General features: G+C 29.5%; 1 protein-coding gene across 1 annotated transcript; it reads left to right on the top strand.

Moving 5' to 3' along the window:
- Positions 1–10,676: 10,676 nt before the first annotated feature.
- LOC11423781 (uncharacterized) lies at positions 10,677–13,347 on the top strand. The gene is made up of 3 exons (XM_003618343.4): positions 10,677–10,881; positions 11,337–11,403; positions 12,419–13,347. Exons 1-3 carry the CDS (start codon positions 10,831–10,833, stop codon positions 13,240–13,242), a joined length of 942 nt encoding a protein of 313 aa, XP_003618391.1. The 5' UTR covers positions 10,677–10,830; the 3' UTR covers positions 13,243–13,347.

Below are 13,347 nucleotides of genomic sequence, written 5' to 3'. Positions count from 1 at the left end.
TTTCTTCATTAAAAGTTCCTATTATAAGGTTAAAGCCTGAAATGTGTTTTTTCTTAATTTCTTGGCCATCATGCATGTTTCTTTAAAATTCTATCGTGCACAAGTGAAATATGTGTTGTATGATACACGTGTTATTTTTCATCATTTGAATAATAAGTTTTACAATTTGATATGTGAGATATGACGAAACTTGCAGAAATGGCTTCACATGCTTAGCCCTATACCATATGATGATTTGGTCCCATAATTGAGCCATCATGGCCTACTAAGTTGATTACGAATGTTTTAGTTGATTATATATATATATATATATATATATATATGATGACCACAATCTAACACAAGTAGTTGGTGCACATAGTGTGAATGTAGATGTTCAGGTCTTAAATCTTAATTGAATCAAACTAAGCAACCAATGCTAGTCATAAGAATTGAATCCTTGACTATACATGCAATTCATCTTTGTTTTTTACGAACAAAAATCAAAAGCATTATAAAAGCAAAAGGCATGAAGAAAAAAACTCACGATATCCTAATCCTAGTGATAAGACCAAATTTACATGTGACATGTAGTTGATATGAGTTTAGTATACTTCATGATCACCCAACATTTACTCCTTCCATTTATTTAAGATTTATAAGAGGGAAAAAAAAAAATCATTTTTTATGTTTTCGTTATGTTTTGAAGTTTTCTGAAAATTTATTTTCTTAAAAAATACTTTTTAAGCTGAAAAATGAAATAGCTATTCTGATTAGGTTTTGGGGAATTTTGGTTTTAATAGAAGAAAAAGAAAAAAATAGTATATGGTGTCTATTATTTTCAATCATATTAATAAAAGCGATTATAACAATCTTGTAAGTGTAGCTCAATTAGTAGTCACCAGAAATAAAGTTTGCAGGGGTGTTCGAACCCTGGATTCTCCGCACTTTAAAAGTGTGTTATTTAGTCACTAGACTACTTGACTAAAAAAAAAATTATTTTAGCATGCATAATTTCCAACTTGAATGTTTTTTCAACCACATTTATGTTTTTTTTTATATATAAACAATCACTAAAAAATAATCTCTAAATTATTTCTATTTGTAAAAAAAAAAATCCAAATTCAAATACCAATAAGTCAATTCAATCAAGATAAGAAAATACAAAACTTGATCACAACAAGAAAAATCATGATTTAATGGCGACTTACTTCCGCCGCTAAGGGTCCGTTTGGTTCGAGAATTAGGAGGGGAGGGGAGGGATTTTTACGGAGGGGAGTGGAGGGAAGATATTTTTAATTAAAAGTGTGTTTGGTTCACAAGGTGAGGGGAGGGATTTTAACAGTATTTTACCGTTTTACCCTTAAACTTAATTAAATAAAAGAAACTGTTTGTTTTTACGATTTCAGAAACTGACAAAGACAAGCACACATCTAAGCCGCTATTTTATCTTAAACTGGCTCATGTATTTTGCTCCAAGCATCATATTGTTTTTTTTTTTTGGCTTTTTTTATCGGAGCAATTCTTTGTAATATTTTTTTTATAAGAGCAATTCTTTGTAATCCTTGCATTTTTTTCCAATTACTTTCGTAAAAAATAGCATAGCTCTTAAATATATGACATAAGAATTTTCAAAATCATGGATAGTGCTTATTAATTAACAATTGTAAGATAAATGAAATTTGTTGCATATGAACAAATAAGACACATGAAAGTGACTATGACTACTGTTAACTATTTCTCCTTAAAAAAAATAATGATTAATGTATAGATATATGGAAGATAAAAAAAATAAAACAAAGCATATAGATTAATGTACAGAAAAATAAAGCCAAGATTTTACACAACAAGACATGTAGGATTGGTGAATTAACAGTGAAAAAAAACACTACTAGGTTGTGATTATCCTATTTTAGCTAGAAGTGAAGATTTGCATTTTATATAAGCTGTATCTGATACTCCAACAACAATAAGTATCAATAAAAATAATGCACAGCTTTGAGGATGGATAATGTAGTGTGCCAACAGGAACAAGTTCAATAGCCAGCATCAGCCTTTAAAAAAATAAAATAAATGGCCTGCATGCTTGAGAGAGGTTTTAAGTGGGAACATGTGAAATGTAAACATGTCCTGAGTTTTTACTGTTCGTTTGCCTGTAGGCTGTAGCTATTTTATGCAAAATTTTATTTGTATATTTCTGTTCTCATGGTAAATTATTTTATTTTTTTAAAACTATGTGCGTTTTTAGTGAATTTCATTTTCAATTTGATTCAATGATTACGAGTTATATTCAGCTAATCCGATAATAGTAAGGTTGTGTAGTGAAAAAAAATTCTGGTCAAGATTTTACACAACAAGACATGGATAGGCGAATTAACTGTGAAAAAAAAACAAGCAACAACAAGTATAATAAGCTGAATTAAAATAAAATAATAATAATAAAACTTCAACGATTTCATCAAAAAAAAAAAGACTTCAACGATTTTAAAAGTGAAAAAAAACAATACTCTCAAATGAATGGATCAATACCATAAGAAAAAACACACTATGAAACAAACAAGCCACCGTAAGGATAAAGCAACAATTTAAACAATAAAGTTCCAACAACGATAACGATTAAACAAGGATAATAAAGTAGCGAATCAATAACGATGTAATTAATAATACTACGATATAGACAATGAGATGATGAAATTACTCACAATTCACTTTGGAGGAAGCCTCAAGCAGTCGTTGACAACAACAAAGTAGTAGTAAGAGCGGTTTGTACATCTAACAAATAAGAGTGGTAGATTATATAATAATAAAAATTGTTACAAGGAAAATATAACAAAATAATAATAATAATTGTTACAAGAATAAGATAACCTAATAATAATAATAAGATTGTTACAAAAATAATATAATCTAATAATAATAAAAGTTGTTACAAGGTTAATATTGAGATTTGAAATTAATTTAAGGATAATTATGGCAATGCAATAAAATTTTAAAGAGATTTGCTCCCCTCCCCTCCCCTTCCCTTCCCTTCTAAAAATTGAACCAAACACTTCAAATTAAAAATCTCCCCTCCCCTTCCCTCCCCTCCCCTCCAAAACTCTCGAACCAAACGAACCCTAAGGCTTTATTTGAAAGTTTGAAGGGGAGGGGAAAAAGGAGTTTTGGAGGGTTTTAAATATAAGGGAAAATTGAAAAATCTTTCACACTTTTTGAAAAATATTGTTTTAGAGATGATACATCAATGTTTATGATTAATATATTTTTAATTTTACGAATATTATACCGACATAGATTAAATTTGAAGATTTTATTTATATGACATCCTTGTTTAGTCTATGTCGGTATATTATATTTTGAGTAAATTACACTCCCCTCCCCTCAAAGATGCTTGAATTACACTGACCTCCCTTCTTATGTTAAAATATATACTTCCCTCCCCTCTTACTCAAAACATATTAGAAAATATTTCACTCACCTCCTTTGAGAGAAGCTTGAATTACATTCCCCTCCCCTCTTGTGTTAAAATCTACGCTTTACTCCCTCAATAATTTTTTATTTTATTTTTAATAATCTAGCAAAAAAAAAATCTAACACACTTTGAAGAAAAATAGTATTATAGGTTCATTTTAATATAATCAAAATTTGAATGCATATTTTTCGCTATTTTTTATTCACAATTTTATTAACATGTAGTTTTAAACCCTATTATAAAATATGAAACAACCCAAAATAAAATTAAAATACGTGAAATACTAACGTCAAATACGTAATGCTTATTTAAATGTGAATTTTATACTCCAAAATATAAAATTAATAACAAAATATTTAAATTTTAATTATAATTGACATTTAAATTATATAAAAAATAAATTTATGTTTTTTAAATCGTGATTCAAAATTAGTATATATTATAAAAATATTTATTTATGTTAAAATATATTAAAGTGTAGTGTATATTTAATTATTAAGGGAGGGGTAGAAATTTAAGCATCTCATAGTTGAGGGGTTTATCAAATTTACTTTTCAAGGGAGGGGAGTGTATATTTTAATATAAGAGGGGAGGAGAGTGTAATTCAAGCATATTAGAGGGGAGGGGAGTGTAATTTACTCTTATATTTTTAACAACATTCTAGGATTTCAAGTAAATCATGCATATATACATTCTCTACAAAAAATAAAATAAAAAGTAAATCATGCATATATAGATATTCAACATTCCTAAAATACTATCATTATATGAATATCATCTTTAATGAATCATCACATCATTCTCATATCAACAACATTATCTCAAATGTACAAATATCACCAAACAACTTATCCAAGTACACAACTTCACATAACATACAACAATTTTGCTTCTTATATAAAAACTTTTGTATGCATGGTTATTTGTTCAAAGTATAGATAGAAAGAAAATTAACAACATATCAAGAAGGTAAATCGCTATTCCCTACTCCATCCAGACAACAAATTATGAAAAACAAATGTAAAGCAGCTCGTGAGTTAACGATCTATGGAAGAAAGAAGGCTTCAGTTCTTTAGCAACAACAGCAACAATGAAAAATTAACGGAAAAGTAGAAGATTTGATCAAACGATTCAATAACCCGAGCAAGATGATTTTGAAGAAGATGATTAAACCCTTCTATTCTTGATTCGATGCTAAGCGATATTTCCCTCTCTTTTTTTTCTTTTTTTTTGGTACAACTAGTTACAAACCCGTGCTTCGCACGGGTTCAATAACGTATTCGATAAAAAAATTCTTTGAAAGAAGAGATGTTAAAATGACGGAACATTGTGATTCATCATAAAATATGTATGAGTTGATTAAGAGAGCATATAATATTTAGGATGAAAACTATTGGAACCAATAAAGGAATCAATGATGTGTGAATTTACATATTATCCAAAATTATAAAAAAAAAAGTTTTGTTGTAATACCCATATTTACATCAAATGAAATCAAGCAAAGAAGTAGCATCAGTGAGTGAAGATAATCTAGTCTAGGATTAAAGTTAAGGTGACATGTTGAAAGTGCGGATCATGAACACCAAATCTTTATTTGGAAACGACTTGAACGTGCATATTTTAAGGTGGCTTCTCTAGATAAAAAATTAACTTATCACCTACCTCTAACATATGTTCTCGGCAAAATTTGAACCATTGGCCGCCTAAGTATTTTTTGTAACTTGCTCTCTTTGTCGTTATCAAGCGACACTTACATCTTTTTTGAGCTTGTTTGTCGATGAGTGTGATTGTTTTCCGTGTTTCTTTTAGAAATGTCATTGATATCTCATTTTAGAAGTGCTAGGTACAAAACAAATTGCAGTGTTAATTAGAAGTTATATATATGCACATTTCTAAAACATTTACCAAAGCATTGTAAAGATTTACTGTAGGAAAATAGCATGTTTTATTTTTCTCAAGAGATTAGGAAAACAACATTACAATTAATATGATACTAATTGGAACCAATGAAGGAACCAACAATGTACAAATTAACGTTACATAATAGTTAGGTTTATAAAAGAGATTGCAAGTTTCATAGACTAACCAAAAAGGAATTTTTGTCAATACTTACATCAGACAAAATGAAAAGAACAAATGACATCCCAAAGTCAAGATAGTTTACGACTACAATCCAAAACGATACATCAAAATAATAGAAGTTAAAATAGTTCAACAACAAAGATCTATTTTGGAACAACTCGAATTTGCAAGTTCTTATGTGACTTTTCGAGATCAAAGATGAGCTTACCACCTTCTTCCATCACTCGTTATCTGTAGAAATTGAACCACTGCCCACCCAAGTAATTTTCATAGCTTGCTCTATCGGTGGTAATGAGATGACAGTTATACTGTCTCTGTGTCTGATCATCAATGAGAGTGATTGTTTTGCACTTTCCTTTCAGAATTGTTCTTGACACCTCGTTTGGGAAATGTTAAACAGGAAAATAACTGCAATATTAGTCTAATGCATATTTACATGGATAAGATGTATGCGAATATAGTTACATATAATTTATAAAATAAAGGTATCATAACTGATTTTAAGCTAAAGAAAATGTAACATGACTTCTAATTTATCATCCTATTATCTACCTATAAAGTCTAGATAAATGCATGCAAGTACATTATATGCACCCCGTTGACCAATTAACATTGTTGAAACAAATGGAAATTAAGCATCTCTTCCGCATGTGCATATATAGCCAACACCATTTGACATTGATGTCTTCAAACATTTGGTGCAACTCTCATAATACAATCCAAACTGGTTATGATTGAATTTAGTTGTTTTATAAATAGTGATGCAATATCTTTCCTAACACAAATTATGCACATGAAATAAAGAATAATACAATATGTATTTTTAATTTGTGCGTAAAAAAACTCAAAATATGTTTGTTCATAAAAAAAGCAGACATTGACTAAGTTTATAAATTCAGCAATTGGCCTAACATGTGAAAGTTTGGAAAAATCGTTGTACGAAGTACGTTGAGAAGAAGTCGAACTCTGACTTAAGTTTTAACTGAAGTTTGACTCTGAGCTTGAGAAGTGTTAAGGTCATGACAACAATTTAAGAAACATGGTCAAAAAACAATCAAATCGGATTGTGAAATAATAAGTTACTCTAACACTGTATTGTGAAATCATAATGCAAACTTACTAAGTCTTAAACTTCTCAACAACCGGATGATGTAGATTGTAGGTTGATGAGCAACCTCGAACCTGACCAATTGTTACATATATCTGGGTTGCCATTGACTACAAAATGGAAGCAAGGAACTCAAGGTAAATAAATGGTAAATGATAAAGCTACGGAGTATTTTTCCCATAGTGTTACATCAACTATATTCCCACTACATAAGGAAAGAGATTTTTCGGGTCATTATTAAACTTATACAAAATTCTATCATCTGATGTTAACAAAATAGAAAATAATACATTTTCTATTTAGCAATATTTAGTTTTTTTGAATAAGAAAAAGATATGCATAGTTTGTTATGATATAAAGGTGCAATATATATATAAAAGATAAGTATAATTTTTTTAGGCATCTATACCTTTTATGTGTGTACATATTTTTTTAGGCATCTATACCTTTTTTGAAGAAAAGACATCTACAATTTTACTTTTAATTAAAATCAAAATTTTATAAAAATTATACGCATTAGCGTAACAAAAAAACAGACACACATAAAGTATTACTCTAAACGCTAATATGTGTGTCTGTATATTTGCGAGGTTGAAGAAAGAAAATAAAAATATTCTGTATCATTAAATGATAGCGTAAATAAAAATATTTGTGAGGTTGTTATAATTAAAAGTTATTTAAATTAAATATATAAGTGATAAAAAGATAATAAAATTTCTTTGAAAAAAAGGTAATAAAATTAAATGGAACATCCTTTAAAAAATTAAATGGAACAGATAAAAAAAATTAAATGGAAGAAAAAAATATATTGAAATATAATATTTGAAAATAAAAGAAAAGGTTCCCAACATGAATTGAAGAGAGATGATTGTGAAATAAATTGTCGAGAAATAGTTTTTTGAAGTAACATTCAACAACTTTTAGCCAAAGTTCATTCCATTCAATTTTATGCATTAAAAAAAGTACCTTTTTTAGTAAGTACTTAATTGATATTGTACTTGGCCTAACTTCTTCTTAAAAATGTAGAGAAGTTGAAGAGAAAAAAAAACGGGTCAAACGGTATCTTAATCTCCCACAACGGCAGTGTAGAAGCAACTGAATTTGTAAGAAAAAAATTAAAAAATAGTTAAAAATAAAAAAAATTGGAAAATAGTCAGAAGTTTTTAAAAATATGAAAATTGGAAAATAGTTAATAAAAATCGGTGAAGTAGCACTCAACCAAGCAATACGAAAAAAAATTATATGCATTAGCGTAACAAAAAACAGACAGACGGACATAAAATATTACTTTAAACGTTAATGTGTGTGTGTATATTCGCGAGGTTGAAGAAAGGAAATAAAAATATTTGGTATCATTAAATGTCAGCGTGAATAAAAATATTTGTGAGGTTGTGATGATTAAACAATATTGAAATTAAATATATAAGTGATAAAAAGATAATAAAAATCTTTTGAGAAAAAGATAATAAAATTAAATGGAACTGTCAAAAAAATAAAATAAAATAAAGTTAAATGAAAAGAAAATATATTGAAATATAATATTAAAAAATAAAAGAAAAGGTTCCTAGCGTGAGTTGAAAAGAGGTGCTTGTGAAATATATTGTCGAGAAGTAGTTTTTTAAAGTAGCATTCAACAACTTTTGGCCAAAGTTCATTCCATTCAATTCTATGCATTAAAAAAATATTCCCTTTCTAGTAAGTACTTAATTGATATTGTGTTTGACCTAACTTCTTTTTAAAAATGTAGAGAAGTAAAAAAAAAAAAAACCGGGTCAAACGGAATCTTAATCTCCCACAATTGCAGTGTAGAAGCAATTGAATTTGGGAGAAAAAATTGAAAAATAGTTAAAAGTATTTAAAAATTGGAAAATAGTTTAAAAAAAATCGGTGAGGTAGCACTCAACCAAGCAACACTAAAAAAAAATTATATGCATCAACGTAACAAAAACACAGACAGACGGACATAAAATATTACTCTAAACGTTCATGTGTGTGTGTAAATATTTGCGAGGTTGAAGAAAAGAAATAATAGTATTTGGTATCAATTAAATGACAGTGTGAATAAAAATAGTTGTGAGGTTGTGATGATTAAACAATATTGAAATTAAAATAATTGATAGTGTGTTTGACCTAACTTCTCCTTAAAAATGTAAAGAAGTTGGAAAAAAGCCGGATCAAGCGATACCTTACTCTGCCACAATGGCAATTTAGAAGCAACTGAATTTGGATGAAAAAATTGAAAAATAGTTAAAAAAAATAAAAATTATAAAAGTTATTAAAAATATAAAAATTATAAAATAATTAAAAAAATGGTGAAGGGCAAAATGGGAAATGCACCCCAAAATGATGAGGTGGCATTAACCACACCCCATCAATAGAAAATTACTAAAATGCCCCTCCAAGAGGTAAAATGGTAAAATCCTAGGAACTTACTTTTATAATATAGTAAGTAGATATTTCCCTCTCTTTCTATTCAGAACATTGTTGTAACTAACTCAGCGAGTGCCACGTCACATATTTAAAACGAGGGTCAAGAGTCAAACTTCTAAAAAAGCAGGATAGTTTTAGACATAGTAAATAGCTTCTTTAGTATCTATCTTACATTTGAGATGAGATAATATAAATTATTTCTCTTATAATTTTGTATATAAAGTGATGGCTTAATTACCTTTTTGGTCCTCTAACTATTTAGTTGGTATCGGATTGGTCCTCTAACTAAAAATTGATTTATTTCGGTCCTCTAAGTTTCTCACCGTTACTACATTTAATCCTTTCTGTTAGTTTTATTTAAATAAACGTTATGATCTGTGTTATGTGAGTATCTGACCTCTTGTTTCACACATACATATGAACCATAACAATTACCAATAATATCAGTCACTATTTAATCATAATACCTTAACAAAGAATATGACCAAAATGATACTAATAAATAAAGTTAGAGGACCCACATAACACAAACACTAACGTTTATTTGAATAAAACTAACAGAAAAGACTAAATGTAGTAACAGTCAGAAACTTAGAGGACCGAAATAAATCAATTTTTAGTTAGAGGACTAATCCGATACCAATTAAATAGTTAGAGGACCAAAAATGTAATTTAACCTAAAGTGATTATATATAAAAATTTCAACCATACCTATAAGTAACCAAAAAAACCATACTTATAAAATACTCGAAAATTAACTTTTAGCAACAACATTGTTTGACATAAAAATAATAACTAAATCCAGATCTTTTTTATAAATGAAATTTAACAACGAAGTTTAAGGCTTCTTTTTGTCTTCTCTTCATTCTCCGCAAATCTTCTAAAATAGCTGTACCGAAGCTTATAAAATAACTAGTTTCTTGGTGATACCCGATAATAGCTTTAATCGAGACAAAATTTTAATCAGGTTAGTGACGATGTGTGATTACTCTTTCCTACATGCCTAAAATTTTTTGTTTACTTGCATTAAATCAAGTTCGTAGTAGGATTTCTACTTTCCTTTTTGAAGAAGATAAAATTAGCTAATCGAAATTGACACCGTGAATCTAAACTGAAATCTTGAAAGGAGCACACTTTAGCATCTCAATCAAACACCACCCAACAAAACGATTTCACCTTCTTAATTTATTAGAGAACATAGTTTGAGAGTTAAACTCGCTTCAAAGGCTTCTAAACTGTCATTCCCTTAAAACCCATCCAACTTTGTTGTTGTGACCCCCTCATCCGATAGAATATTTGATGCAATAAGCGAACCACCACTCCTAGAATCTTTATCTATAATGACATTATCAATATTAATAAATTTACTTGGATTTAGCTGATTCTCCTTTTCCTTTCATATCTTCAGAATTTTTCCTTGTGGGATGAAGTTCATAAATTTTGAAAACTTTTGACAAAATGTATATTTAGAAATAAAAATATTAAATTACTAAAATACTGAATAAAGCAAAAATAAAAGGAATATACAAATATTTTAAAACTATATTATAAATATCATGAGAACAAAAACATTATGGTACTTACATAGCCACGTAGAGAAAAAAAACATCATATGAATGTTATGTTTTGTTTTTGATGAAAACAGAAAGAAAACAGAACAGAACACAAAATCAAACAGAACAATTTGTAACATAACATCCACTCCCTCTCTATCCTCCTCCTTTGTTCTTCTCTCTTTCTCTGTATTTCCTTCCTTCATTCAATGGCTCCTGGTTCCATTTCTGACCCTCCTTTCTCCTCCAAGAAGAAGAGGGTAAACCCTTCTCCTTTTATATTTTTATTCATTTTTGTAATATTCTATTTTTTTTTTCAAACCCTTAGAGCTATAAAAATTTGATTTTTTTATTTTTTTTATTTTTGTGATTTTTTCAATATTGAGAGATGAAAATTTGATTTTTTTGTAAAACCCATTTTCAATTTCATTGCATTTTGTTTTGTTGAGTTCAAAGGGTAGCAGATTCTATATTTCTTTCTATGTTTTTTTGTTCTTGGAAAATCTTCATTTTTTATTTCATGGTTTTATCATAAATGTTCATTCTCATTTTCCATTGTATTGCATTGCATTTCCTTTTATTACATTCATTATGTTTTTCCTCTAAGGAAGCAGTTTTTCTTTTTTGGTTTGTTTTTGATGTTTTGGAAATTTTCACTATGTCATGGTTTTGGTGTTTTTTGTTTTTGTTGGCTTATTGTATTGTGAATTTTCAGACTAATGGCTCGGCGAAACTGAAGCAAATCAAGCTTGATGTTAGGCGCGAACAATGGCTTTCTAGAGGTGGCTTTATGATCATCATTTTCATATGGAAAATTTTGATTTTTGACCTACTGATTATGTTTTACTTTGTTCAAACAACCAATGATAGGGTTTTTCTTTTTGACTTCATAATCATGAATCTTGAATGTCATTCTGTTATGTATATAAGGGTTTAGAGGATTTAGAGATTTTTGAAGATTTATAGAGATGTTTGTTGATTCTCTGATATTGACATGCATTAGTCCTTTGATCCATTCGCTATTATATTTCTTTGTTCGATTCCTTGCATTATATACCAAAATGATTAGCCATTTAATCGAAATCAACATGTGTGAAATGTTTTACATTTGAACTTTCAAATTGTAACATTCAAACTAATATGACATTTAAAGCTTAGCTTAGTTAGTCTTGGGAGGGACATGGCTTCTCAACTGATCATGTTTGAAGCATCATGTGACTGTCTTTTGTCATTGATTCCAAATTTTAGGTTTTAGGGCCTGTTGGTACTGACTTATTTTAGTTTATCAACTGACATAAACATTTGTCTTTTAGGGCCTGTTTGGATTGACGTAAGAGTGTATGGAAATAACTTATGACATATTCATAAGCTGTTTTCGTCTTACTTCCAAAAGATCTCCAGGACAGCTTATGAAAATAACTTATAGCTCATATAAAATTAGTTTGACTTTATTTTATCTTTTATTATAGAAATAGCTTATACATAAGCACTTACATGATAAGCATTTATGCTATAAGAGCTTATCCAAATAAGGCCTTACTGCAACAACAGTCAAATCTTTTTTTCACTAGATGGGATTAGTCATGCTGATCAAACAGCTGCTATAGATAAATATTAAACAGAATTCAAAGTGAATTAAAGATATTGTTTTTCAATGGAATGCAAGAAATAGTTGTAATATCATTGTTTTTCAAAGATGATAAAAACAATAGTTATGAATTGCTTAAAAACCCTTTCGAAGTTGGTAACTTTTTCATTACTTAAATGTTAACTGTTGATCATACTTTTGTTTTTCAGTTAAAAAGGGATGCGATGTTGACTCAACTGGAAGGGTTGATAGTTATCCATCAGCTAAGCACATTGCGAGCGAGGAGAATCAACCATCATACAAGGAAATCAGGAGAAAAGGAAGAGAGGATGGTACATGCATCCAAGGCAATGATTCCGGATCCATAATAAACAACTCTATTCAAAGTAGTTATAATCACGATGAATCAAGGAATGGTTTTAACGGAAGTAGAAGCAGCAGTACGAGTGCTTTTTCCTCAGGAAATCTCACCGAGGAAGACGGATGCCTTGATGATTGGGAGGCCGTTGCCGATGCTTTAAACGCAAACAGTAACGAGCATTCCATGGTTTCAGAGTCTCCTATAGAACATACGATTAATTACGTTGATTCAGAAGCCGCTAAGAAGGACTTCTCAAAGAAAGAGTTCAGTTCAGCAGTTTCAGAATCACATATGAGCTGTCGAGCGTGGAAACCTGATGACGCTCTTCGTCCGAGGTGTTTGCCCGACCTCTCAAAGCCGCATAATTCTCAATTAAATTCAAACTGGCACGGTAGCCACAAAATTGTACCTTGGTCATGGCGAACAATAGTTTCTCAACCTAGTCAATGTCCTATCTGTTACGAGGATTTAGACGTGACAGACTCCGAGTTTCTTCCTTGTTCGTGTGGATTTCATCTCTGCCTCTTTTGTCACAAAAAGATCGTCGAGGCAGATGGACGATGTCCAGGATGCAGAAAACTATATGATCATGTAGATGGAACCGTTGGATTTAATATAGAAACAAATGATTTTTATATGACTCAGTCGTGTCATATGAGTACAGGGTGCTAGGTCTTAAGAAAAAGACAGAATGTGTTTATGAGAAAATCATGTAAATGTTTTCTGTTTTTCTTATGACTTAATGATTATGTCTTAATCTACAGCTCCATCCCCTTA

This window comes from Medicago truncatula, chromosome 6, assembly GCF_003473485.1.
Source record: "Medicago truncatula cultivar Jemalong A17 chromosome 6, MtrunA17r5.0-ANR, whole genome shotgun sequence".
In the NCBI taxonomy this organism is placed as follows: Eukaryota; Viridiplantae; Streptophyta; class Magnoliopsida; order Fabales; family Fabaceae; genus Medicago; species Medicago truncatula.
Note: the sequence above shows the minus strand (reverse complement) of the source record. Positions and strands in the feature narration are given on the sequence as shown.

Coding starts and splice junctions, on each gene's coding strand:
- LOC11423781 (XM_003618343.4), top strand. CDS start 10,831: ATGGCTCCTGGTTCCATTTCTGACCCTCCTTTCTCCTCCAAGAAGAAG. Junction 10,882..11,336: donor TCTCCTCCAAGAAGAAGAGG/GTAAACCCTTCT, acceptor GTGAATTTTCAG/ACTAATGGCTCGGCGAAACT. Junction 11,404..12,418: donor CGAACAATGGCTTTCTAGAG/GTGGCTTTATGA, acceptor TTTGTTTTTCAG/TTAAAAAGGGATGCGATGTT.